At 44.3% G+C, this 25,749-nt stretch overlaps 2 protein-coding genes across 4 annotated transcripts in view; both read right to left on the bottom strand.

Moving 5' to 3' along the window:
* Positions 1-142: 142 nt before the first annotated feature.
* On the bottom strand, positions 143-18,983 carry lrp6 (low density lipoprotein receptor-related protein 6). Its single transcript, XM_051890787.1, has 23 exons — positions 18,577-18,983; positions 16,473-16,872; positions 13,774-13,971; positions 12,673-12,869; positions 11,745-11,879; positions 10,387-10,783; positions 10,073-10,244; positions 7,940-8,156; positions 6,873-7,162; positions 6,570-6,796; positions 6,306-6,490; positions 5,887-6,213; positions 5,563-5,765; positions 5,278-5,480; positions 5,005-5,195; positions 4,286-4,495; positions 4,043-4,168; positions 3,729-3,965; positions 3,538-3,648; positions 2,576-2,806; positions 2,366-2,502; positions 2,042-2,139; positions 143-1,941 (listed from the first exon to the last, which is right to left on the bottom strand). Exons 1-23 carry the CDS (start codon positions 18,629-18,631, stop codon positions 1,641-1,643), a joined length of 4,848 nt encoding a protein of 1,615 aa, XP_051746747.1. The 5' UTR covers positions 18,632-18,983; the 3' UTR covers positions 143-1,640.
* Positions 18,984-20,219: 1,236 nt separating this feature from the next.
* Positions 20,220-25,749, bottom strand: part of mansc1 (MANSC domain containing 1) — a 44,527-nt gene continuing 38,997 nt past the window's right edge. Inside the window, exons 2-5 of one of the 3 annotated variants that reach the window (XM_051890803.1) lie at positions 25,360-25,429; positions 24,513-24,783; positions 24,303-24,443; positions 20,220-21,697 (exon numbers count right to left, since the gene is read on the bottom strand). In XM_051890803.1, the coding sequence (XP_051746763.1) occupies positions 20,778-21,697; positions 24,303-24,443; positions 24,513-24,747 (1,296 nt within the window). In that variant the 5' untranslated portion in view covers positions 24,748-24,783; positions 25,360-25,429 and the 3' untranslated portion in view covers positions 20,220-20,777. Of the gene's footprint in view, positions 21,698-24,302; positions 24,444-24,512; positions 24,865-25,359; positions 25,499-25,749 lie in introns of all 3 variants that reach the window. The other 2 variants (XM_051890801.1, XM_051890802.1) reach the window with 2 other exon arrangements.

Raw genomic sequence — 25,749 nt, 5'->3', positions numbered from 1 at the left:
GTCAACTTGCTCTCGAATGTCTCCAATAAGACGAACGGCCGCTAATGAGGCATCTATGTGTATATGTCTATGGTTAGCGCCACCGTGTGGACAAATCCGGAACTTCAGCCTCATAAATGGCCAATGAGAAGAATTTTAAATGTAAAAGTTCACTCAGTTTTATTAAAAAAAGATCATTTCATTTGTTACAACAGCTTATAGTCGTGACTGAATGAGCTGTACACATCCATTTTTATACAATGTTTTACACGTAAAGCATGTACAATGTACAAAAACTCGAGATAGTGGAAATTTCATGACTGATGAGAAACCAAATGTTGGTCACCTTTGAACACATCCTCGCAAAGCACCACGGGAATCCAAATAAAACATGAATAATGACGAGATTCTGTCGTGAATCAATCCTGCTCACTCCTTCAAAGTGCTTTAGACATTTTTCCCACAATTCCAGCAACAATGTCTGACCCGTGACGCTTCCCACAGGGTTCAGTGGCGACGAAAGTTCAACTAAAACCCACCGACGGATGATTCTTACTGCCGGCTGACGGTAATGAGACACAAACGCACGAACAAACTGAACCGCTCCTGTAAAGTGCAGTTGAGAAAACAGAAATGCTGGTGTGAGCAGAATCATAAAGGAACTAAAAACGTGGCGTTACCCAGAAGCCCTTGCAGAACAGGATTGGGACACAGAGAGATTTGGAACCGCTGTTTCTGACACACACATTCATGATTGTACCGAAGCTGCTGTCGGACACACAAAACAACACAGTCACACCAGCAAACGATGAAGACTGATAGGTAATATGAGATATTTGTGCTGGTGAGTTTCCCTTCTTTATAAAAGCTCCTGCAGAAGTGCTACGAACACAGAAACCAATGCATTATGGGAAACTAACAGACACTAGAGGAGCTTCAGCGCACAAACACATCACAGATTGTCTCGGGACTGTTGGTTTACTGACGGGACGAAACAGGACAACAGCAGCACTGCAAGGACATGATGATGATGATGATGATGACGATTATAGCTTATAAATACAGTATCTACACAGTATGTGGTACAAAAATAATCAACCTTTTGTGGGCACTGAGATTTAAAAAAGTGAAAAATGATTCTTTAAAAAACGCTCAGGCACGAGAAGTCGTCCGTGATGCGAGCGAACGAAGGCCGCGCTTCAGAAACTAAAGCAGTTCTGCCTTCGTCGGGCGCAGATGAGGGCACATCCGTGACGTCTTCAGTAGAAAAATAGTAGAAAAATACGAGTACCATCTTGTGATTGTGAGTCAGATCACAGTGTGGTGCTGCTCCGAGCCTGCAGGGGGCGACACGCCTCGTCTATTTGGCATTGACGCACGGGGGGTGCGTTTGATTCCGAACTCCTGGATTAAGGCAACGCATCACGTCTGTGTGGATTTAATAAATCTTTCTCTTTAAAAAAAAAAAAAAAAATTGTACAAATTTCTTTTAATACAAAGCTCTATGGCGTAATCAATAAACACTGTATAGAAAATATATAAATATGTTTTCTTTTCTTTTAAAAAATGTACAGAGAGCCGCCAGACCCGAGATAGAGTCTCCAGACGCACGTTATTTACACAAAGGATGTGGGCGGGGCTTATCGTGGCAGGGGCGGGGCTCAGGACGAGTCCGTGCAGGGCGAGGGCGGGGGCGGGTACAGGTGGTGCGAGTAGCTGCGTTCGGTGTAGGGCGACGGCGGGCAGCTCTCGCAGTTCTCCTCCGCCGACAGGTACTGGCTGCGTGGGGTGGGCGGCGGCGGCAGCGGCTCCGAGTCGTAGTTCAGGTCGCTGGTGTAGCCCTTGACGGCGGCGGTGGACGTGTGCGGAGCCCGGCGGCCCGGCGTGTAGTCGCTGTCGCACACGTCTGTGCTGCACGGCGTCGTCGGAGGGGCGAAGTGACGGTAACTGTACGGCCTGTAGCTGCAGAACACACACACATACACACACACACACACACACACACACAGTCAGATGCTGAACACTGTTGTGACACGTCATCATCTGCGTCACGCTGCGTTACCTGTACGACCGGTGCGTCGATGGGCTGTTGGACGAGTATCCGAACTCCATGGTGTACTGTGACCTCACGGTGGCCGGAGACGGAGGGGGATTCAGGATCTGGAATTTAACATTATTGTAATAAATAAAAATATTGTTATTAAAAATAAAAATTAATGATACATTTTATATTTATTCAATACAAATTTAAACAACACATTTGAATTTTGATTGGCTGATGCGATGATAATGTCGTCACCTTGACGTTAACTATATTTAAGACTTTTTAAGATCTTAAACTAACTGAATGTAAACTAATAAGAGACGGAAGCTAGCAGCAACTGACCGGAGGGAAGTACGTGCCCTTGGTGCTGGAGGAGCTGCTGGACGAGGCTCCGGTCACATGAGCGCGGTCGTATGGCGGCCCGCTGCTGCCGCCCATGATGCTCAGTGAGCCGATGACAGATTTCCCCCGAGACATGCCTGAGAGAGAAACACACGTGAGCATCCGCACACACACATGACGTCTCTGCACGAGCGGCGGTGTGTCCCTCACCTGGCAGTGAGCCGCTCAGAGAGCCGGGGTGCGGCACGTATCCCAGCGGCACGGACGAGGAACCGTGGACCACGAAGTCATTGGTCATGGTCTCGCTGTCGTCCTTCATCTGAGGACACAGGACGCGCTGACACACGAAGTACACGGCGCCCACCACGAACAACACCATCACGACGCCCACGATGGAGCCGATGGTGTTGGTGGGAGGAAAGGAAGGCTCTTCTGTCGCATCTGAGGACGAAACCAGAGAATCAGATATCACGAGTTAACCTGGGTATCTGCAGGGTTTCAGATGACATTTAAGGCTTTTAAAGGGTTAGTTCACCCAAAAATGTCATTTCTGTCATTAATTCCTCACCCTCATGTCGTTCCACACCTGTAAGACCTTCGTTCATCTTCAGAACACAAATTAAGATATTTTTGATGAAATCTGAGAGGTTTATGACTCGTCCATAGACAGCAATATAATCAACACTTTCAAGGTCCAGAAAGGTACTAAAGACATCGTTAAAACAGTCATGTGACTGCAGTGGTTCAACCTTAATGTTATGAAGAGACGAGAATACTTTTTGTGCGCAAAAACAAAACAAAAATAATGACTTTATTCAACAATCTCTTCTCTTCCCTGTCATTATCCTTACGCAGGTGACGCAGTAACAGTGAAGCTTCCGTGTTTAACGATGTCTTTAGTACCTTTCTGGACCTTGAAAGTGTTGATTATATTGCTGTCTATGGACGAGTCATAAACCTCTCAGATTTCATCAAAAATATCTTAATTTGTGTTCTGAAGATGAACGAAGGTCTTACGGGTGTGGAACGACATGAGGGAGAGTAATTAATGACAGAAATTTCATTTTTGGGTGAACTAACCCTTTAATTAAGTTTGTGTTTTAACACCATGCCAGCTTCCAGTCGCTTGGCATAAATGACCTAAATTTGAATGTAAGACTGTAATGACGTACAGCAGCCGATCTCGTCAGAGTTGTCCGTGCAGTCCATGTTGTGGTCACATTTCTTGTGTCGTCCAATGCACTGGCCATTGGCGCAGGCGAACTGATCCACGGGACAGAGAACTGCAGCAGAGACGGACAGAAGCATGAGTGAATCGCACAGGAAAACACTATTATCGCGAGGAGCGGCTCGAGGGCGTTACCTTCACAATTGCTCTCATCCGAGCGATCCTGGCAGTTGATTTCTCCGTTGCAGCGCAGCGACACGTCCACGCACTGCTTGCTGTCGCACTGGAACTGCTCGTCGGAGCAGACGGGACAGTCGCGCTCGTCGCTGCTGTCGTCACACTCGGCGAAGCCGTCGCAGCGCCAGGCCTGCGGGATGCAGTCGACTTCGCCGGACACGCAGGAGAACTGCTCAGGAGAACAGGTGGGCGGCTCTGAGGAGGAACGGATGGACATGTGAGCATGAGAGAAACGTGCTGTGAACGCTGTATAAACTGACGAACAGAAGCACCTCCACAGGAGAGCTCGTCCTGCAGCAGCACCAGATGAACGGGACACGAACAGCGCGTGGTTCCGTCTCCTTTCACGATGCAGATGTGCGAGCAGCCGCCGTTATCAGACGTGCAGGGGTGTTTATCTGCACACACACACACAGATCAGCTGACAGGATCAACACACACTTTCACTCACTCGCTCTCTCTCTCTCTCTCTCTCTCTCTCACACACACACACACACACACACACACACACTTACTGTACTCCTCCATGTCCAGCTCGTGGACGGCGTGGATGTCGGTCAGAGAGGCGATGCGCGCCTGGATCTTGGTGCGTCCCTCACGCGTGACCTTATCGATGCGCTCGATCATCTGCTGCTGCCGGTCGATCCAGTACAGGTAATTCCCGAACACCGTCAGACCCACCGGCTGTAGGATGTTGGAGTCCTCGATCACGATCCGATTGGCTCCTGGAGGGGTAGGCGGAGAGAGGGGAGTGGTTAGGGACTGAGGGGCGGGGCCAAGGAAAGCACTCATTGGACGAGGAGATTTTGAGACACAAGAAGAAATAACGTGAGAAGAAGACGATGAGTTTTTATTTTTATATTTTCCATTTTAACTTTTTGTTTTTGTCATTTTTTGAGTTTTTTTTTTAGTATACATAATTTTTATTCATTTTTATTTCAGTTTTAGTGATTTTAGTACATCACGTTAAACTAAATAATGCAAATTTTTGACCTGGCAAGTAGCTGAAATAAAATTTTAAATAAAAAGTTTTTTTGTTTTTTTTTATTTATTTTAATTCAGATAACATTTATTTGATTTCAAATATGGTTTTAGTTTTAGTTAAATATAATAATTCTGAGGTCTGTCAAACCATTTGTCATATGGGTTTGTGTGAAATGCTCAGACAAACGTGTGCAGGAGGAACACAGTGCTGAGTGTCTGACTGCGTGACCTTTGACCCTGGTGGGCTCACCGGACAGGTCGCTGCTCTCGATGCGCCGCAGGTCCATGTCGACCCAGAAGAGTTTTCCCAGCTCGTTGTCGACGGCCAGAGCGACCGGCTTTCCCAGATTGCTGAAGAACAGAACCTCGCGCTCCGTCCCGTCCAGAGCGGCGCGTTCGATCTTCGGCGAGCGATCCTGCAGATTCGTGAAGTACATGTACCTGCGGAAGAGACGCCAGACGCTGAGAACATACGACACACAAAAGCCCTTTCAACTGAAGAACCAAAAAGAGCGACGCTCACCCTCGCTCAGGATTGACCACGATGGCGCGGGGTTTGTCGTGTTCTCCGCGCAGCACCACGCCGACCCTCGAGCCGTCGGTGCGTGTGACGTTGATGACGTTGGTCACCTCGCTGGTCCAGTAGATGAAGCGGCTGTAGACGTCGATGCTGAGGTCATAGGGCTGCAGGCCGAGGCTCGGGCCGCCGGACACCACCGTCACGCTCTGAGAAAGAACACCACGCAATCGATCAGATGAGTCCCACACATTCCCACGAGTCTCTGGGTCTCGCAGCGGCAGCGTTTACCTGGTTGCCATCCTCCTGCGCGCGGCGGATGACGTTCTGCTTTGAGTCGATCCAGTACAGGTGGCGGTCGAGCGGGTCGTAGTCGATGGAGCGCACGTTCCTGAGGCTGTGGATGGGCAGGATGATGTCAGGACTCTGCAGCTCGTCGATGACCATGCGGTTGATGGCCGTCTTCTGACTGAACAGCAGGAAGGACGTGGGCGCTGACGGACAGATAGAGTCATTTAACTATTCATCTTTAACAATGACTGTCTATTTGCTCGCACACTCACACTCATGCGCTTAAACGTAGCAGGAAGCAGACATGCATGTGCGTTCACTCACCGCTGCAGGTCTTGTTGTCGTAGTTGAGCGAGTAATGCGCCGGACAGCCGCACACGAAGCTGCTGACGGGAACGGCCAGACACAGGTGAGAGCAGTGGCCATTGGTGGAGGCGCAGGCGTTCCAGCCGCCCTGTCTGGACGAGTGAAACACCAGGATGTCCATGACATAGTCCAGGTGCCCCTGTATGACCGTGCGGTTCTGCCCACTGGTCTTGTTGGCGCGTTCGATGCTGCGCTGGCTCCAGTCGGTCCAGTAGATGTAGTCCTGGTACTGCGTGAGGCCGAACGGGTGCGGCAGGTCATCAGCGATCACCTCGCGCTCCAGACCTGAGAACGATAACAGGAGAACGAATTAAACAAAAACAAATTAAATTCAACAGAAAAGCATGTATTTTTAGACTGACGTCACAGATATTTACCCAGCATGTTGGAGGACTCGATCAGTGTGGTGTCCAGGTCCGTCCAGTACAGCCGTCGCTCAGCGTAGTCGATGGTCAGTCCATTCGCACGGCCAACGTTCGGCACCAGAGTGATGCGTCCAGATCCGTCCATGGCAGCGCGGTCAATCTTCGGCCGTCCACCCCACTCGGTCCAGTACATGAAGCTGAGAGAAAGACAGGCCGAGCGTGAGACAGCAGCACACAAGTCACATGACCACACACACACAATAAACACACACGCACCCCTCGGCCGGGTCCAGCGCCAGCGCTCGCGGGCTGTCCAGATCCTTCCACACCAGAACCTGTCGGTGCTGCCCGTCCAGTTTGGCCACCTCGATGCGGTTGGTTCCCGTATCGGCCCAGTACAGGTTCTTGCCCAGCCAGTCCACAGCCATTCCCTCGGGATAGTCCAGACCGAACTCCACCACGTGCTCCAGAGCGCTGCCGTTCATGAACGCCCGACTGATGGTCTGAGGAACACCAGAGACTCGTCAGAAACACAAATAAGACTGGAACCTTCAGCTGTGTGTGTGTGTGTGTCCTCACCTTCAGCGTGATGTCCGTCCAGTAGATCCGGTTGTCGGTCACGTCGAAGTCGAGCGCCGAGGCCTCCTTGACGCCGGTGAGCGGGATGGCCACGTTGTTGTTGTTGGTCTCCAGCGAGATGCGGCGGATGTCGGTGTGGCGTGAGAACAGCAGGAAGGCCTCGGGGACGATGCAGGTGCTCAGATCGGCCATGAGCTCCAGACCGATGGGACACGCGCACGACACGCCCTGAGGTTTATACAGACACAGGTGACTGCAGCCGCCGTTAGCCAGCGCACACGGGTTCACACCTGCACACATCATCAGAGAGAAACAGAGACATCATGTACCAACATACACAGCAAAATCCCCAGAGTTAAATCATCTCTGCTCAGATTACATATGGTCCCTCTCTATATAGTGTTACAGTAACACTGAAGCAGAGTTACAGTTAATGAGATTAATTAAGTTATGATTGAGCATTAGTGATGAACACCTGCTGTTAACAAGCAGAATTACTGAAGAGAAACACAATAACTACAAATGACTTCCAGCCACAGCCTTAGATGAAATCAACTGAAGATAAGACATTAAATCTCTCAAGATCTGATTAAACAACTTCAAAAACAGCATATTATCTCATTAACTTTAACTGCTCCAGTGTTATTTTAACTCTATGTAGAGAGGGACCATATGTTCTCTGAGCAGAGTTGATTTTGCTGTGTACACAATCATGTGTGTAACAAACTACATCAGTCTTATGAAACAGATCCGGCCGTGATTATGATTGGCTGAGTTGCATTCGAGTGGGCGGAGCTAAAGAGCTCTTTTGGTGCAACTGCTCGCCACAACTGTCTGATTGGTGGAATTTTCTGCACAGCATCATGGGTAATGTAGTTTTTCACCATAAATTCAACTGTTATACATATTTTTTAATCACTTTTTTGCTTTTTAAATTATTATTTATCATCAATAACATGATTTATTTTAATTAACTTTGCGGGGTGTATGAAGTAACTGTTTTATAAAAGCGAGCTGTTCCGCTCCGCCTCTGCTGTTCTAGAATCAGCGTGACCCTGCGTCCTCACCGAAGGTCTGCTTGACGTATGTGGCCTTGATGCCCATGAGGTCGGGCAGCTGGTCGATGATGACCTCGCGCTCCAGGCTGCGCTTGTGCAGGCGCTCGATGCTCCGCCGCTGCCAGTCCGTCCAGTAGATATAGTCGCCCAGCAGCGTGAAGCCAAAGATGTGAGGGAGGTTATCGTCCACCAGAACCCGCCGGCCTGACCCGTCCATCTCCATCACCTGAACAACAGCAGAGGAACAAACATCACAGATACAAACCCTGTCTGTAATAATGATAAAAAATAACAATAAAAAGTTAATTCAAATGTGCTCAAAGTAACAAAAATAAGAAAAATAAGAATAAAAAGACATTTTTCTCTTAAGATAAAAAATAAGATTTTTATAATTTTTTTTTTATTTAAAACAATTTAATTGTTACGAACAAAATGATCTTATTATTTAATAAACTATTTTTAGTAAGATCAAATAAAATTTAAATATAAGAAAAATAAGATTAATTAATAAAAATAAGATTTAAGATATTTTTAATAAATATATTAAAAAATAAAAATGAATTCAAATGTGTCCAAAGTAACAAATAATAAAAAATAATGAGACATTTATTTTTCATCTTTTTATTTATCTTATTTTTATTTCTTAATATAAAATGAAAAATAAAAAAAGATATATTTAAAACAATTTTATTTTTATGAAAAAAATCTTATTTTTGTTTTTTAATAAACTATTTTTAATAAGATCAAATAAAATTATAAGACAAATAAGATTATATTAATAAAAATAAGATTTATGATTTTTTTTATTTGTTCTTATTAAAAATAAGACTAAAAATTATAAGATATTTTAAGATCCTTATTTTTTATCTTATTTTTTTAAGATATTTTATTTGTATTTTTATAAGTTCTTATTGTTTTAAGATAAAAGAAAAAAATAAGATCAAATAAAATATTTAAAAAAAAAAAAAATTTGAAAAGAATATAAAATAAAAATAAAGAAAAAAATAAAATAAAATGAATAAAAACAGAGTTCACTGCTGTGGGATGTTTAGTAAAGCTTAGCAACAGTAACCGAGGGGGGCGGAGCTTAGCAAAGGGTCACTAACAGCACCTCTGCAAACAGAAGACGACATCATCTGAATAACAGGAAATGCTGTAAGGCTCGTGCTCAACACTGCATCCATGGAAACGGTGACCGTGGTTACTAATGACGCCAGTCACTCTGAATTTAAATCAGTGTCCAGCAGATGAATGAACAGTGCTCACCTTTAACCAGAGAACTGTCCTTCAACTAAAGCAGCAAGAGCGTATAAACATCTGAACGTTAATGAACACTGAGACACAGAGCTCATGTTTACAACCGTCTGAATCCTCAGGAACACTCCAGCGCATATGTGTAAGTATATATACACCATGACAGCGTGTTTCTGGTGAAATGAAGTTTCCATCTTGGGTCGGATCGTGACCGCAGCGCTGTGGCTTTTAGACTCCGGCTCTATTCTAAACAGAGCGACCGCAGCTGGACTGGAGCCGCAATTGGAACCAGATGTGGGTGAAACCACAGAGCGGAGCGGGCCGTCCTGCAGCCGACGCGTCACGAGACTCAGAACCGATTCAATCGACGAGTGCAGCTTGGTTTGAGTGGGAAATAATGATACAAAATAATCATGTGTCTGTCAGAGTCCCAGCGAGTGTGTGCCGTTAGCGTGAGCTCTCAGCGCAGCAGATAAACACACACACACACACACACACTCTGTCAGGATTACAGCAGTTCCTGTGGAGCCGCGGCTAATGAGACGCGCTGAAGCACCAGAGGCTAATCGTGACCGATGACTGACAGCACGAGAACACGTGTGGAGCTAGTTCCCAAAAACAGAGCTTTAATAGAGGAGTTTAACGTCTCAATAGTTTACAGGAAAATATCTCTACTTTAATACTGTGTATTTACGTGGAAAATTACTGAATTATGGAAGCTTGTTTCTGCCGCAGAATAAAAAAATAAAAAAGCTAATTGTGACTTCTCGCAATATGGAGTTTATAACTCACAATTCCGACTTTTTTCTCGCAATTCTCAAGATGTCATTTAGCCGTGTTCATCAGCGTTGCGTGTGAAGCTAACACACATGTAAAGAGTCGTCTCACCTCGATGACGTCAGTCTTGGCGTCGCCCCAGTAGATCTTTCTCTCCGTGTAGTCGAGCGCCAGTCCGTTCGGCCACCCCAGAGACGTGTTGACCAGCACCAGCCGCTCCGTCCCGTCCAGAGCCGCGCGCTCGATCTTCGGCACTTCACCCCAGTCCGTCCAGTACATGTACCTGCGGCCACACACGGGACAGACACGCTTCAGCACGCGCATGAATGTGCAGAAACATGATTCTCATTCAGGGCTGAGTTACTGATCAACAGCCGTCTAACTGAGGTGTGAAACACTGAGTGTTGAGTGTACAAACGTCTCACCCCGCGACGGGGTCCAGCACGATGGCTCTGGGCTCGTCCAGCTCCTCCGATATCAGGATCTTCCTCATGGTGCCGTTCAGCCGGGTCACCTCGATTCGGTCCGTGCCGGTGTCGGTCCAGTACAGGTTTCGTGCGATCCAGTCCACCGCGATCCCGTCCGGGTGGTTCACCTGCGAGGTCACCACGAACTGTGCATCACTGCCGTCCAGGTAGGACCGGCGTATGGCCCGCACCTCGTCGTCCGTCCAGTAGATGTGTCCGTCCACCGGGTCGTAGTCGATGGCGATGGCGTGTCGGATGTCGTCGGCCTGCAGCACGATGTCGGTGAAGTCAGGAGTGTCCAGAGATATCCGCCGCAGGTCTGTGCGTCGGGCCAGAAGCAGCAGCTGAGTGGGACCTGGTTAGGGTCAGAGGTCAGACGTGAAGTGTATATGCTCAAGCGTATAAATCAGCCAGAAAAAAAAACACATTTTCACCATGTTAAATGTTGTATAAATCTGGCGAATGATATATGAACAAACCTTCAGAATACAGATATGAATAAAACTGTAAAGTTGAAGCTGATTGGAGATTTCTGACTCAAACTTTAAAGATTGAAATCTACAGACGCTAATGGATAAATCGCAATAAAACAAACACTTGTTTTCTTTTCACTAGTCTGAAGTTATAGAGCTCAGAACGGAGCCATGTTTGGCCTGTGTGCGTGTTAAACATGTTCAATCACAGTCAGACTGAACGATCTCCCATCAGGCCGTGCTGTGGGGGGGGCCACGCAAACAAAAGGCCTTACAAACGAGCCTCTTTCAGCCAAACACATTCAAACAGTGACGATCGCTCACTCAGAGCAGACAGACAGCTGCAGTCACGTGACCCGCTCGCTCCGATTGGAGGAAATGAGGCAGAAACAAGGGATCACACGTTACCATGGCAACCAGCGGACGGTAACCCTCGAGTGTTAATGCAGGATCTGTGTGTGTGTTTCAGATCTGATCGATACTAGAGTCAACATACTGATGCGGATACAGATCAGAAAACCAAGCAGAGAAATGATCGTTTACACATTTATCCACTGGGAATCAAACCCACATTATTATTATAACAGAATAAACCACATCCTGATTTTACAGACATATTTATTATATTATTATTACAGTATCTGCTCATTCACACTCCTGCAATACAAATGCAGGTTCTTGTAAACCTGTTTGCCTATTTAAAAATGACTCATTAACAGTGAAACCTGTTGAACTCAGACTGGTGAGGCGGATCTTGTGTTTGAATCTAGTTTCTGAGACACAGATAACATCATTAACTGGCTGATGTGTGTGTGTGTGTGTGTGTGTGTGTGTGTGTCTCACCATCTCTGCAGCTCTTGTTGTCGTCCAGCAGTCGGACACCCGTCGGACAGGCGCACTGGTAATACGGTTTGACCGGAGACAGCAGACACAGATGGGAACATCCGCCGTTCTTTAGCGTGCAGGGACTCGTCACGTCTACCTCACACACACACACACACACACACACACACACACACGAGAGAGAGAGAGAGAGAGAGTAAAATGACAGCATGGCATCAAAACTCTACTACAACAACTGTTCCTCTTCTCTAAAGCAGTTTAACATGTTCTCAGGGGCGGGGTTTATGTAAATTTTAGGGTTAGTGATGTCACCAACCCAGGAAGAAGCTCGTTGTAGTCCCTACCAGCCTTAAAAAGTCTCTTTGCATTGAACTTTGAGCGTTGTAACTTTGCAGATGTTGTTTATGATCAAACAGCAACATTACACACTAACTAAAGTTAAAAAAGTTAAATTATAATCAACCACCCCTTTAAAGCAGAATCGAGAAAAATAAAAACTTAAAAAAAAAAAAAAAAAAACCTAATTTCATAGTGCCCTAAAAATCTAATTTTTGTAAATTGTTTAATAAAATGTTGTTAAATTGTGTAAGTCTCATTATTTCAATTAATTAGACATGCTTTTTGATCACTAAAATTGAACAACCATTAAAAACAGAATCCAGAAAAATGAAAACGGAAAACAGCCTAATTTGTGAGAACTGAAGCGGGTGAGAGAGGCAGTGATGAGCGAGAGACGGAGGCGAGCGCAGGATTCTGTCAGCGCCGTGAGAAATTCTCTGCGTTCAATCAGCGCTGCGGACAGAACAGACGCTCCATTGTGTCCGTGAGTCGTGTGTCAGAACCATTCCTGCAGAGCCTCTTACCCAGCAGCCCCTCTGTGCATTGTTCCAGAGCATGATGGGAAGGGAAAGCACACACACACACTTACCGAGCGGTTGGCGCTTCTGGCTGAAGACGTGTATGTCCATGGGTGAGAAGATGTCGGAATGGATCTCGCGGCTGTTCTGTCCCGTGTGTTTGTGGCAGGAGTGAATGGAGTGCGTGTTCCAGTCGGTCCAGAAGAGCGTGTCCTCGTACAGCGTCAGCGCGAACGGGTGCGGCAGCGAGCCCTTCACCACCACCTCCCTGACAACACACACACACACACACACACCAGCCTTAGGACCAGCCGACAACATCGATCTCAATGAACCAATATGGATTTTTAAATCTCGAGAATCAAACTTTTCAAAAACAAAACTCCTGCTGTCCAATAATCTTTGTGCTTTGATATGAAACAAAGTGTCAGCATTCAAATTCCGTCAGTTTTATAATGAAATTCACACAATAAATGTTTTTGTGTCTCTTTAATGTGTGGTGACAGATCATGAACCGATCATCTCTTCATCTTTACTAATAGTTCCAGCAGCAAATAAACATGAATGAACATCAGAAGATACAGAACAACTTACTGAAATGAATCATGTGTCACGTAATCGATCTGTGTTTCAAAGACGTCAATTAAACAGCTTAGAAACATAATTATGTCATTAAAAAGTTATTATAACTTTATTATAAAAACTGGCTTTAAATATTTGTACACGAATCAGTAGTTGATTTTAACCTGTAATATTAATGTAGCGACTGACAGAGTTTACAGCTTCAGTTCAGAGATTTCATTCCTTAAGAAACACTGACATGAACTGAACCTGATATACATATAGCTAAAGGAATCCTTACTGAATCGAGATTGCAAGCTTCATCATTATCAAATTGCAATTGTACCTGAATCAAATCACAAGTTTAATTGTTATCGAATCACGATTTTAATTGAATCAAATCGCAAACGTAATCATTATCGAATAGAGATCATAAACTGAATCAATTCGTTATCGAATCATGATTTTAACTGGACTGAATCCCAAGCTTAATCGTTATTGAATCGAGGTCGTAATTGAATCGAATCACAAGATTAATTGTTCTTGAATCGCAATTGTAACAGAATCGAATCACAAGCTTGTGAACCGGACTGAACGGTGAAGCGTCGCACCTGCCGGAGCCGTCCAGGTTGGAGCGGTGGATGAAGTTGAACTTGGCGTCGGCCCAGTACAGCTTCTGCTGGCCGTAGTCGAGCGTCAGTCCGTTGGGCCAGTAGATCTCAGAGTCGATGATCACGGAGCGACGAGTCCCGTCCATCCCGGCGCGCTCGATCTTCGGGATCTCGCCCCAGTCCGTCCAGTACATGAACCTGAACACAGATGAAGAAACATTGTTACTGCATGTTATCTTGCTCTACGAGAAGCTCAAGTACCTGAACCCTGAACATGTGACTATAACATTTACATGCATTAGACAGACGCTTTCATCCAAAAGCAAATACTTTATAATCAAGGTGTACAATAAAAATCTTTTTTAAAAACTTGTTATGTGACGGGCAGGAATGTCAATCACACAATCAGTAGATCATCTGAACACGCACACCTGCCTCCAGACCAACACAAGCTCAAGCGGTGATGACCTTTGACCTTTGCCAGTGAAGCAGGAGGGTCACGAGACTGACGGGTATATTTGGCTGGTGAAGCAGTCGTCCAGCGACTGAAACGGCCGCACTTATAAACCACACTCCACTAACCAACCCGGTTAAATGTACCAGCAGGTCATGTGACACAGCTGCACTCGTACCCAACAGCTGACTGAGCGTCTGTGAGAACCAGCAGCAAACTGAGCAATAATGATGTACAATTAAAATAGTTATAATTTTATTTTTATTTTATTTTTTTTTTTAACTGTTGTATCTTGATTTATTTAAATTATATAAATGTATTTTAATTTTACATTTTTAATTTGTTACATTTCATGTGTATTGTTTGTGCGTGTGAGAGAGTGTGTGAGTGTGAGTGTGTGTGCGTGCATGTGTGAGAGAGAGTGTGAGAGTGTGTGAGTCTGAGAGAGAGAGTGTGTGTGTGTGAGAGAGAGTGTGTGAGTGTGTGTGCATGTGTGAGAGTGTGAGAGTGTGTGTGTGAGAGTGAGAGAGTGTGACTCACCTGCAGAGCAACACAGTCGTCATGTCAACGGGGGCGGGACGTCACATGAATGTGTCACATTTGTCGTTTGTTCAGCTGCAGCTCTGACACCATTAGCATTTTATTTTGTTTTATTTAAACTTTTTTATATTAATTTGATGTTTGTGATTTATTTTTGATTATATTTTTTGCCAGTTGTTGCATTTTGATTGTTTTTTTACCTAAGAAATTATTTTAATTTTACATTTTATTTTGATAGCTTCTAATAAACTAATAAATCAAACTGAGACACTAAAAATTAAATAATAAAAATGTAAAATTATTGCAATTATTGCATTTTTAGTGTTTTTAATTTTTATGTTATTGGTCAAAATAAAGTGACAAACACACGTTACATATGTGATTTCAGAAGCCAGCGGAGCGTCACGCTAATAACTTTGAGGGACGCACAGCATGCTGGGTAACTCATGCAGAAGGAACCAGCCGTCGGGTGATCGGGTTTGTATCTAGAGTAGAACAATATCACTTAAATTCACAATTTGAGATGCACACAAATCCACAGCGGCCACGAGCTGCTCTGAAGGATCACATGACCTTCGTGCAGTGAATGACAGAAGCGTCAGAAGCCCGTGACGGCCGGCGTTTAAAGCGCTTGTTCACACCGTCACGACTGCTTCAGTGTAAATCACACTAACGAACAGACGGGTGTTGATTGACAGGTGTTCGTCAGTGACATCATGTGCTTCAGGTGCGCCAGTGTTCAGCCTTTCCCAGGTCAAACTGGCACAAATCAACTTTCTCGACCTCAGACCAGAACAAAAGTGCCTGTGTTGGTCAAGCTCTGGATTACCCATCAGGCCTCCTGAGAAAACCAGTCGCTCGGGTTACGGACAGACTCACCTGGTCAGCTGAAGGAAACACTAAACCTCACATGAGACTCAGTTACACGTCTGACGGGTCTTCACACACAACAACTACTTAAAGGAAGCCAAAAACACTCTAGATCTACGGTGAAGCATCAAGACATTATTATGAAAGCCCATTTCTGCCACATAAGAAGAAAAAACAAAACAAAAAAAAAACACGCTTTTGTAAATCATAACTGACAAAAAAAAATAAAAATCATATTTCATATTTATGACATTAAAAAGTCAAAATTCTGATATAAAAAAGGTCATAATTATGATATAAAGAGTTAAAATGGACATTTAAGACCAAGTCGACACTGACAAAAACTCATAATTTTGACTTTTCGTCTCATAAATATGACTTCGTATTCATAATTTCTCCCAATTTCAACTTTTAATGTCATAATTTTGACTTTTTTTTTTACAGTAACTGCTTAAACTCTCAGGTGAAGGATGATCTGATCTCTCAAACACGTCAGTGTCTTCGACAAATGGCCTGAAAGCTGTAAGAACATTTGGTGTGACGCATGGAGCTTCGTTTAGAGGGAAATGGAGTGTGATTTTAACAGCACGAGTCTGAACCGCTCCGGTCCGGAGACACAAAACTCTGACCCATCCTCACGACGTGACCTCAGATGGTTAGTTTTCCACAAACAACCTGAACTAAATGAGCTGGAACAGGCTGAGATCTACGTCTGTGTTCAAGCAAACCTGTAACTACCGGCCTGTTAAACATAAACATCCAGAAAACAAGACGCAACACGTCGCAGTTCCTCGACACGAGCCGTTTCTCAAGCAGAAGAGCCCACGCTACTCACCCTCGGCCCGGATCCAGAGCGATGGCTCTCGGCTGGTCCAGATCCTGCCAGAACAAAACTTTCCGGTACGTCCCGTCCAGTTCGGCCACTTCTATCCGATTGGTCTCCGAATCAGTCCAGTAGAGCTTATTCCCCATCCAGTCGCAGGCCAAGCCGTCCGGAGAGGCCAGATTGGACACGACGGTGGTCTGAATCCCGCTGGGCGTCGAGCCGTTAAACAGCGTCCGTTTGATGGACTCCTCGCTCACGTCGCTCCAGTAAATCAGTCCCTGTGCGTAAACGTAATCCACCGCCGCCGCGTCCTCCAGACCGCCGATCACCACGGTGGCGTTCCCCCGACCGTGAGCCGCGTCCACCAGTCGCAGGTCCCGCCGGTTCGCATACAGGAGGAGCGGCAGGCCTGTGAACAGAGAGAGAGAGAACAGGTCAGAGGTCACGCCAAAACAAAACGATTCTGAAACCATATTCAGGTGTGAACAGCTCCTCACTTCCGCCTACGTCACGCGTGACCTTTCCAACGTGATTACGTAATGCGTGGAGCATCACAGAGCAGTGCAAGACGAGCATTTGTGGTTAAAAAGTATATAATTTTTTATTTTTTTTAGAAAATGTCCGATGGTTTCTCTAGATAAGACTCTTATTCCTCGTCTGGGATCATGTAGAGCTCTTTGAAGCTGCACTGAAACTGACATTTGGACCTTCAACCCACTGAACCCCAGTGAAGTCCACTATATGGAGAAAAATCCTGGAATGTTTTCCTCAAAAACCTTCATTTCTTTTCCACTGAAGAAAGAAAGACATGAACATCTTGGATCAAATGGATGTGAGAAAATTATCAGGACATTTTCATTCTAAACTAATCCTTCACGTCTTGTTTACTGAAAAATGAGTTTGTGCTGAGGAACAACTTGTTTTTTTTGCTGTGTTGGGAACGAATCACTTCAGATAATATAATGTAACTCCAAACCATCACCTGCTACTGTAAAACTAAAACTGTGAAACTAATTGCTATTTATTCCTGCAGATCCAGCGAGTGGTGTGACGGAGGCCGGTGACTCCACGGGGATCTGGCAGCGAATCAAACCTCAATTTGACACATCCACCACAAAACACCGGCACTTCGCTCTGGATCGACCTCAAGCTTCTCGCCTCCAGCCGACGGCCTGTTTTTCTAACATGGGGAATTTCCTTTTTCAAATATTTAGAAACTTGCAGAAGTGACTGAAGCCCGTGCCAGAGCTTGGCCAAGAGCAGATATTAGAAATATGGAGCTTTTTGGACACTTAATATTTGGCCTTGGATCATGTCAACCTTTTAGTTGATCTTTTACACAGTTTCTTGCTTTTGTTTGTCTCATAAAAGTCTCACTGAACAGCTGTTAAACACAAAAAAAAACTTTAGCTCACTTCATGGCTAAAAAGTGTTTCTCTGAGCTCTTAAAAATAAAGGGGTTTTTCTAAAGCAAATCCACAGAAGAATCATTTTGGGTTTTCAATGATCAGTTCTCAAAAGAACCATTTTATCTCAGAGTGAAGAACGTATTAATAATCTTACAAACCTTTTTCCTCACTATAGAGGACATCTGGTGTTATGGGAAGATGTTAAAGGTTCTTCGTGGACCCTTTATTTTTAAGAGTGAATCACACAAACAAGAGCGAATCGAACACAAATCCTCGAAAGAATCGAGTTCAGCTGCAGTTTGAGTGTGTAACTTCACAAACTGAAGCAGAAGAGCTGCTCTCACACAAAACTCGCTCACAAGGCCACAGAAAGGACGAGAAATCATTGAGATATTCGAGGGTTTTTGCTGCTGCAGCTGAAAACGAGCGAGTTTGATGCAGAACAAGGCAAAGATTCACACGGCCGCGGTTCTCGAAGCGAGCTCACAAACACAAACAACAAAAACAAACACGTTACACATCTGTAGATCCAACGATAAAGCTTATCGACACACTGAACAACAGCACTAATTCACACCACACGAAACAACGCGACTGATTCACACACACACACGCACGCGCGCGTATTTACAGAGATTCGATCCTGAGGAATCATTAGATCAAGGCGATTCGTGAACAAATCAAGCGCCGTAAATGAAACTCACCCCGTATCTGCAAACACAAAGTACACAGTAAGAGACTCTGTAGTACGGCACACATCTTCAACGCTCAGCCGCGCCGCTTCGCTCGCATCGCTCCGGCTGCGTGTGTCTGTGATTCGGATTCTTCGCGTTGATTCTCCGTTGCGGTTTTTCATCGATTTGATTGTTTCAGTGTTTCAGTGTGTCCGTCCGTCCGTCCGTCTCCTTCCGCTCACAGGAAAAATGCCCGGACGCTTCCAAACCCTTCCGCCTGGCTCTCCGGCTCTCTTTCTCCAGATCCCTGTCTGCTCTGCTCACTAGACACTCACTATTGTTGTATTTCACCTCATTCGCCTCACTGTTTTTCTCTGTATCGGATCATAGTGCGACGGAGACGCAGAACAAACGGTGTAATGTGGGATGTGGAGCGTCGCGAGCGTCGTGGACGCGCGTATAAAGGCAGGGGATCGCATTCCGATGGGACTAGTTTTTCACGCAGCGGTTCGTGCTGCGGCCCGAAACACAAAACAACACAAAGCAACATCATTAATGAATTACACTTCATTAATACTCATTTATTGTTCACTGTCTCTCATTTATTCTCCAGTATCACCTTATACTGCAGTTTCTATCAGTCAATAGATTTTTGTGAGTGTGTGTGATTTGTATCACTTCCCTTACGAAAATTAACCACGGTTTTACTACAAATAAAGCCATGGTTAATATAATTAAACCATGGTAACCACAAATTATCTATGGATTTACTACACTAACCATAGTTTAACCATGGTATTTGTAGTAAAACTGTGGTTATACAACTGGTAACCAAAAACATGGTTACTACACATTTACTATATATATATATATAAAACGTGGGGGATTGTGGGGATATTGTACTACGTTTTGTATAAATTACGTCATACTAACAGGGAACGTTCTCAGAACGTTGTGACAAGGTTCTCTCAACGTTATGACGTTCTTCCAGTAACGTTAATAGAATGTTCGTTCAAAGTTATCTGATCTTTAATAATCTTCTCAAAACGTTAGCACAAAAACATAATCATCCATCGTTCAATTGAACGTTTTTTTCTGAAACATTTTTTAAATGTTACTACTTGTTCCATAACGTTCAGAGAACATTCAAAAGTAAAAGTTTCAAGTTAAGGGTTTTTTTACGATGCCAATAAAGCTTTATGAAGCTGAATATTCTACTTATGTTTTCTATGTGAATATATAGTAAAGTGTAATTTATTCCTGTGATCAAAGCTGAATTTTCAGCATCATTACTCCAGTCTTCAGTGTCACATGATCCTTCAGAAATCATTCTAATATGATGATTTGATGCTCAAGAAACATTTATGATTATCAAATATTTTTCTGGAAACTGTGATATAATTTATTTTTCAGGATACTTTGATGAATAGAAAGTTCAAAAGAACAGCATGTATTTGAAACAGAGTCTATTTCCTCTACCTAGATGAATAAAATTATTAATTTCTTAAAAAAAAAGCCTGTTGTGTAAATCTGTGCTCTCTATATATTGTCAAGTAAAAATCTCATATATCAGTTTACTACTATTTTTGTGCTTCTGTTAGTGACTTTAAATGAAACATTATTCACTCACAACTCTCACAGAAGAGCTGAACTGTAATAAGACATCTTGTAAATATTGAAAAAGACTCCTTTTTATTTCTTGCAAGAGAAATAGTCACATTAAATTAAGGTGTCTGTAAAAGCCAAGGCCCACCAAAAAAATTACCAACAACATATAATAACAGATTAGAAAATACCGAAGCAGAATAAGATGAAAACAAACTGAGTGAACTGGACAGATTTAGTGAATCTGCTGCATGCTGTGAATGACTGACCGCTGCTGCCACCGCCTGGACGAGCACAGGAACACATCCACACACTCCTTCAATTACACTGAAAATATGAAATGCATGTGGAAATCTCTCCAGCAGTCATGTGACACGACAACACTGTGAAATCAACAGCCACGACACTGAAATACACGTGAAGTGCTTCTCACAACAGAACAGAACGTTAATGTTTACTGAGAGAACGAGACGCTCGTACAGTCTGAGAAACATCAAGATCTCAGCCTTCCCTTCATCGTTTGAGGCGACCTGAGTTCAGTGTATTGCTTTTTATTTCTCTCCTCGAAGCGTGGAAACCAAACAGCCTAAACATATTAAAATACAAAGCTCTTCTCCCAGCGAGTGTTAAACCTCGTAGTGCAGGTCGTTGAGCTCCAGGCGGGTGTAGTGGCGTCTGTCGAAGGACTCCATGGCTTTACGAGCCACCAGAGCGAGGATGAGCACGAGGAAGATGAGCGTGATCACCACGATGGCCACCAGGCTGTTCTTCCACATCATCCGCGACACCTTGGGCTTCAGCGGAACCGAACCCAAACCCAAACCCCGGCGCTTCGAATCGCTCTCCGTCTCGAGCACTGCGGCGGTCGGTCGCTCGGCGGGTGGAGGCGTGGGAGACGTTGTGGTTGTTGTAGTAGTAGTTGTGGGTGTAGTTGTGGTAGTTGTAGCTGTTGTTGTAGTAGTTGTGGTAGTTGTAGCTGTTGTTGTGGTTGTAGTAGTTGTAGTTGTGGGTATAGTTGTGCTGGTTGTAGTGGCGGGTGTGTGTGTGACAGTCGTTCTGACGGGCTTCACTGAATGTGGTTCTGGTCTGGGTGGTTTGTTGGGTTTTCTGCCTCTGTTGGGTTTGACGGGAGGCCGCGGCGCTTTAGTGCTGGTGCTTCTAGTGGTTGTTGTTGTTGTGGTGGATTGTGTGGTGGTGGTGGTTGTCGTGGCAGCGGGTGCGGTCGTCATGGCGATGGTTACGAGCATCACGGCCGATTGTGACTCAGTCAACGGTTCTTCGGTGCTGGTGGTCGGTGGTGGAGTCGTGGTGGTTGTGGGTTGTGGTGTTGTTGTTGTTGTTGTGGTGGTTGTGGGTGTTGATTTTGTAGGTGGTGGTGTTGTAGTCGTAGGTGTTGTTGTAGATGTGGGTGTTGATTTTGTGGTGGTGTTTGTGGTTGTGGGTGGTGTCGGTGTCGGTGTCGGTGTGGTGGTCAGTTGTGTCTGTACACTGGCTGCAGGTTTGGCTGTTATTCTTCCATTTGCTTTAGTTGTTGGATGAGTTAAACCTGCAGAAATCAACACAATTGCAAGAAAAATTATTTTTCAGCCACAGAAACCAAACACTTGATCAAAGACAATCCACATACATTACAGATCCTTTGATTCTTCATTATGTTTTACATATATGTAACCCCTCTACCCAGGTCCTACTCGCCCCGCTCTGCGCGGGCCTCGAACCTGGGTCTCCGGCGTGGGAGTCGGACGCTCTAACAAGGAGGCTAAAGGCTGCGACCCCTAGAGCATCTCTTGATCTCAGAGGAGTGAGGTTCACTCACACAGTGATTACTAGCAGGCCTCTGTTACATACACACACACACACACACACACACACACACACCGATCAGGCATAACATTACAGTCCTTCCAGGATTCGCTGAATTTATCGCAAAATCAAGCAAACTCCGCAATATTCGGAGGAGCTTGCATTTTTTTCTTAATTGTCGCAGATTTTCCGCAGATTTTGTCCCGTGACGTCATCGCAACATGCGTTTAGTCAACTCGTCCAGATCTGAGCAATAATAGTTCAAGCGTTTTCTTGCCAGCGCTGTGATCTGGAAACCATGAGAAACACCGTGCCACGAACACTAACAGAAATAAACTAATGTTTTTAAGAGCTTCACACAACTTTTCCCAGCATTTCAAAGCTTTAAATATCACCCAGTTTGAATGTTATTTTTATTGTGATGTCCAAAACATTATTTGTTCATCCTTCATAGTTTGTCCCCATTTGTAAAACTAAAAGTTTCACGATGTAGGAAAGCAAACACTTATTTAGTATATTGGCGATTATCTTGAAGACCGTAAAATTTCGCCGCCAAGAGGCTGAGTAGGGGAAATTTACTTGTTGGATGCGCTTGCAATGATCATGGATCCAAAGACTTCGTTTCTAAATTTATTTGCACAAGAAACAAACAAGATCGTGCATCCAATACATGCATCTAAAAGTCATGATGAACTCCATTAGAAGCTTTAGCGGTCAGCAAAAATAAGCCTTCCCCGTCACCCCCTCTCTCCATGAACAAACACACAGGTGAACACAGGACATACCTTTTACTACTTCCGCCACCACCAGGTGCAATAATCACCATAAGTGGCCAAAAAAAGTGTTTTAAATATTAAAACTATACCTGGCTCCTACATTTAGAAATAAAAAAGACAATAAATTTCCACTGTAGAAGATGCTGCAGAGGAGCACTTATTGTCTTATTAGCCATTTCCACACCCTAATATATATTTTTAATATTTATTAATAATAACATAAAAGTTAATAACAACTCAAGCTCAGTGCTCTTCTGTCAGTCCTCACAGCGCTGCCGGTGCCACCTTAGATCTTAAAGGGTTAGTTCACCCGAAAATGAAGTTTCTGTCATTAATTACTCACCCTCATGACGTTCCACACCCGTAAGACCTTCATTCATCTTCAGAACACAAATCAAGATATTTTTGATGAAATCCGATGGCTCAGTGAGGCCTGCATTCACAGCAAGATAATGCCCAGAAAGGTACTAAATATATTTAAAACGTTTACTGAAATCATGTGATTTTGGCGCTTTGAACCACTGAATCGAAAACAAAAGATTCGTACAGCTTCATGAAGCAGTGTTTTGAAACCACCCATCACTAGAAATTGTTAAATAAAGTCGTTATTTTGTTTTTTGCGCACAAAAAGTATTCTCGTCTCTTCATAACATTAAGGTTGAACCACTGCAGTCACATGACTGTTTTAACGATGTCTTTAGTACCTTTCTGGACGTTGAAAGTGTTGATTATATTGCTGTGAATGCAGGCCTCACTGAGCCATCGGATTTCATCAAAAATATCTTAACTTGTGTTCTGAAGATGAACGAAGGTGAGTGATTGACCCTTCGTGGGAGTTTGATTGACAGGCGATCTAACCAATCATAACGCTGAATCCACCATTTTGTCAGGAGCAGTCAGGAGTTAGCAGATTAACCTCGGTGGACATCAACTTGAAAAATGGTGCGTACTGACATCATTCTGTGGTTGAAACAACATTCCTTCTGATGTTCATTCATGTTTATTTGATGCTATAAATGAACTAGTAGGAAGAGATGATCGGTTCACGAGCCGCTTGAGCTGAGGCGCTACAGCGATCTGTCACGACACATTAAAGAGCCACAAAACAGTTTTTAATGTTTAAATTTCTTTAAAAATGACAAAATTTGAAATTTGAGACTTTGTTTTTCATATCAAAAGTAACCTGCTCTGTCTTGTCTGTTGACGCGCTGTCAGTGTCCTCTCTGCTCCGCGATGTATTTTCCACTGCGTGAGAACATCATGTGTGCCGAGAGAGCGGCATGGCTTGTCGGACATAGCAACAGAAACTAAAGGGGGCGGGTCTTTGCGAACGGTCAATTAATGACAGAATTTACATTTTTGGGTGAACTAGCCCTTTAATGGTTGCTAACGTTATTAACGTTATAAAGAATAATAACTGCTGTAACAAATGAATATTTTGCTCATTGTTAGTTAATGTTAATTAGTAACTAATGGCGGCTTATTGTAAAGTGTTTGTTCCGTGTTTTGGCGGAGCATGTAAACACAATCGTGAGCTGTGATTGGGCCTTCAGCTGATGATATTCTGCTCACCCTTGAATATGTTGTAGGTGTTGATCCCAGTGTTGGCCGGCTTCAGCGGACAGTCCCTCTCGCTCGGACAGTGGAACAGCTGGCAGTTCTGATCTCCGGGCCGCTGCGGCGGGTTATACACCACCAGGTTACACCTGAGACCTGCGGGACGAGAACAGGCGTCAGGAGCGCTGCGGCGCGACGGTCATTACCTGCACACGCGGTCATTACCTGGCCTCACGTCCTCCGAGCAGCAGGTCAGGATGCAGTCCTTCTCTGACGGCTTCGCTCGGGCCTCCATGACGGTTCCCTTCTGATCCAGAGCCACACGCGTGTTTACGCCGACGTCCCGGTGCTGGCGAGAGTAACACGTCTCTCTGTCGGGGTCAAACGTCCCGCCGAGGGCCTGCAGGACGACACACGCGAGCAGGACCGCCGTCCGGATGAACCCAGAGCTGACGCACATGACGGAGGATTGGAGAAGAGAGACGTCCTCACAGACCTGAGCGAGAACAGCTTATCTGAAGAACAGTACTGAAGTCCAAAGATCTCGAGCCAGTCATCAGCGCTTGTGAAATCTGACCTAATATACCGTACATTCAAAATCATAAATCATATTATGATGCAATTACTGAAAATGAAACAGTATTTTTGTTTTTACATCTCAGTTCACAATCATTTGATACGAACGTGACAAACTAACGTGCAGGAGAACGTTTTGCTAAAGTTCACATTAAGAAAACTTTATTTCTGAATGTTTTTAAATGTTTTTTTCTTGGTTATACGAAACATTAACATTTTATGATTCTTCAAACATTATGTGAACGTTACTCTGAATGTTCTCTGAACGTAAACAAGTAGAAACATTTCATAACGTTGAGAGAACGTTCTGAGAACATTATTAAAGACCAGATAACTTATAAGCTGCTCATGGCCTTTCAGATTTGAATGTTTTATGTGGTCATAATAATAATAATAATAATAAGTTTTGTAATAATCTTTCTTATAAAACTCAATGAACGTATAAATATGTAAATAAATAGTAATTATAAGAGTAGATAATGAAGAGTTGACTGACCGATGTTGTGCGTGTGAAGGCTGATCTCCATCTGATTCCTTCCAGTCATTGGGGTTCACAGATCACACACACACACACTCACACACACACACTCTCACACACACTCGCTGTGAATCTCCGGCAGGCAGGACTTTGTTCCCTGTAGAGGAAGGTTTATCACAGAACGTCATAAAAGCACAAACATCAGAGATCTCACACTCTTCAGCTCTGCATTCAGACACTCGTGATGGAAACTGCTTCTTTGTGTGAAGATGATGTGATGGTGCTGATGCTGCTGCTGGTCGCCATGGAGACTGAGCATCACTGGAACAGTGTCCGGTGTGTGACGTGATGCAATCCTTATGAAACATCAAACACCTGAAAACCGCGATGCGCTTCTTATTAAAGCCT

The sequence above is a fragment of the Ctenopharyngodon idella genome, chromosome 4, assembly GCF_019924925.1.
Source record: "Ctenopharyngodon idella isolate HZGC_01 chromosome 4, HZGC01, whole genome shotgun sequence".
Classification (NCBI taxonomy): Eukaryota; Metazoa; Chordata; class Actinopteri; order Cypriniformes; family Xenocyprididae; genus Ctenopharyngodon; species Ctenopharyngodon idella.
Note: the sequence above shows the minus strand (reverse complement) of the source record. Positions and strands in the feature narration are given on the sequence as shown.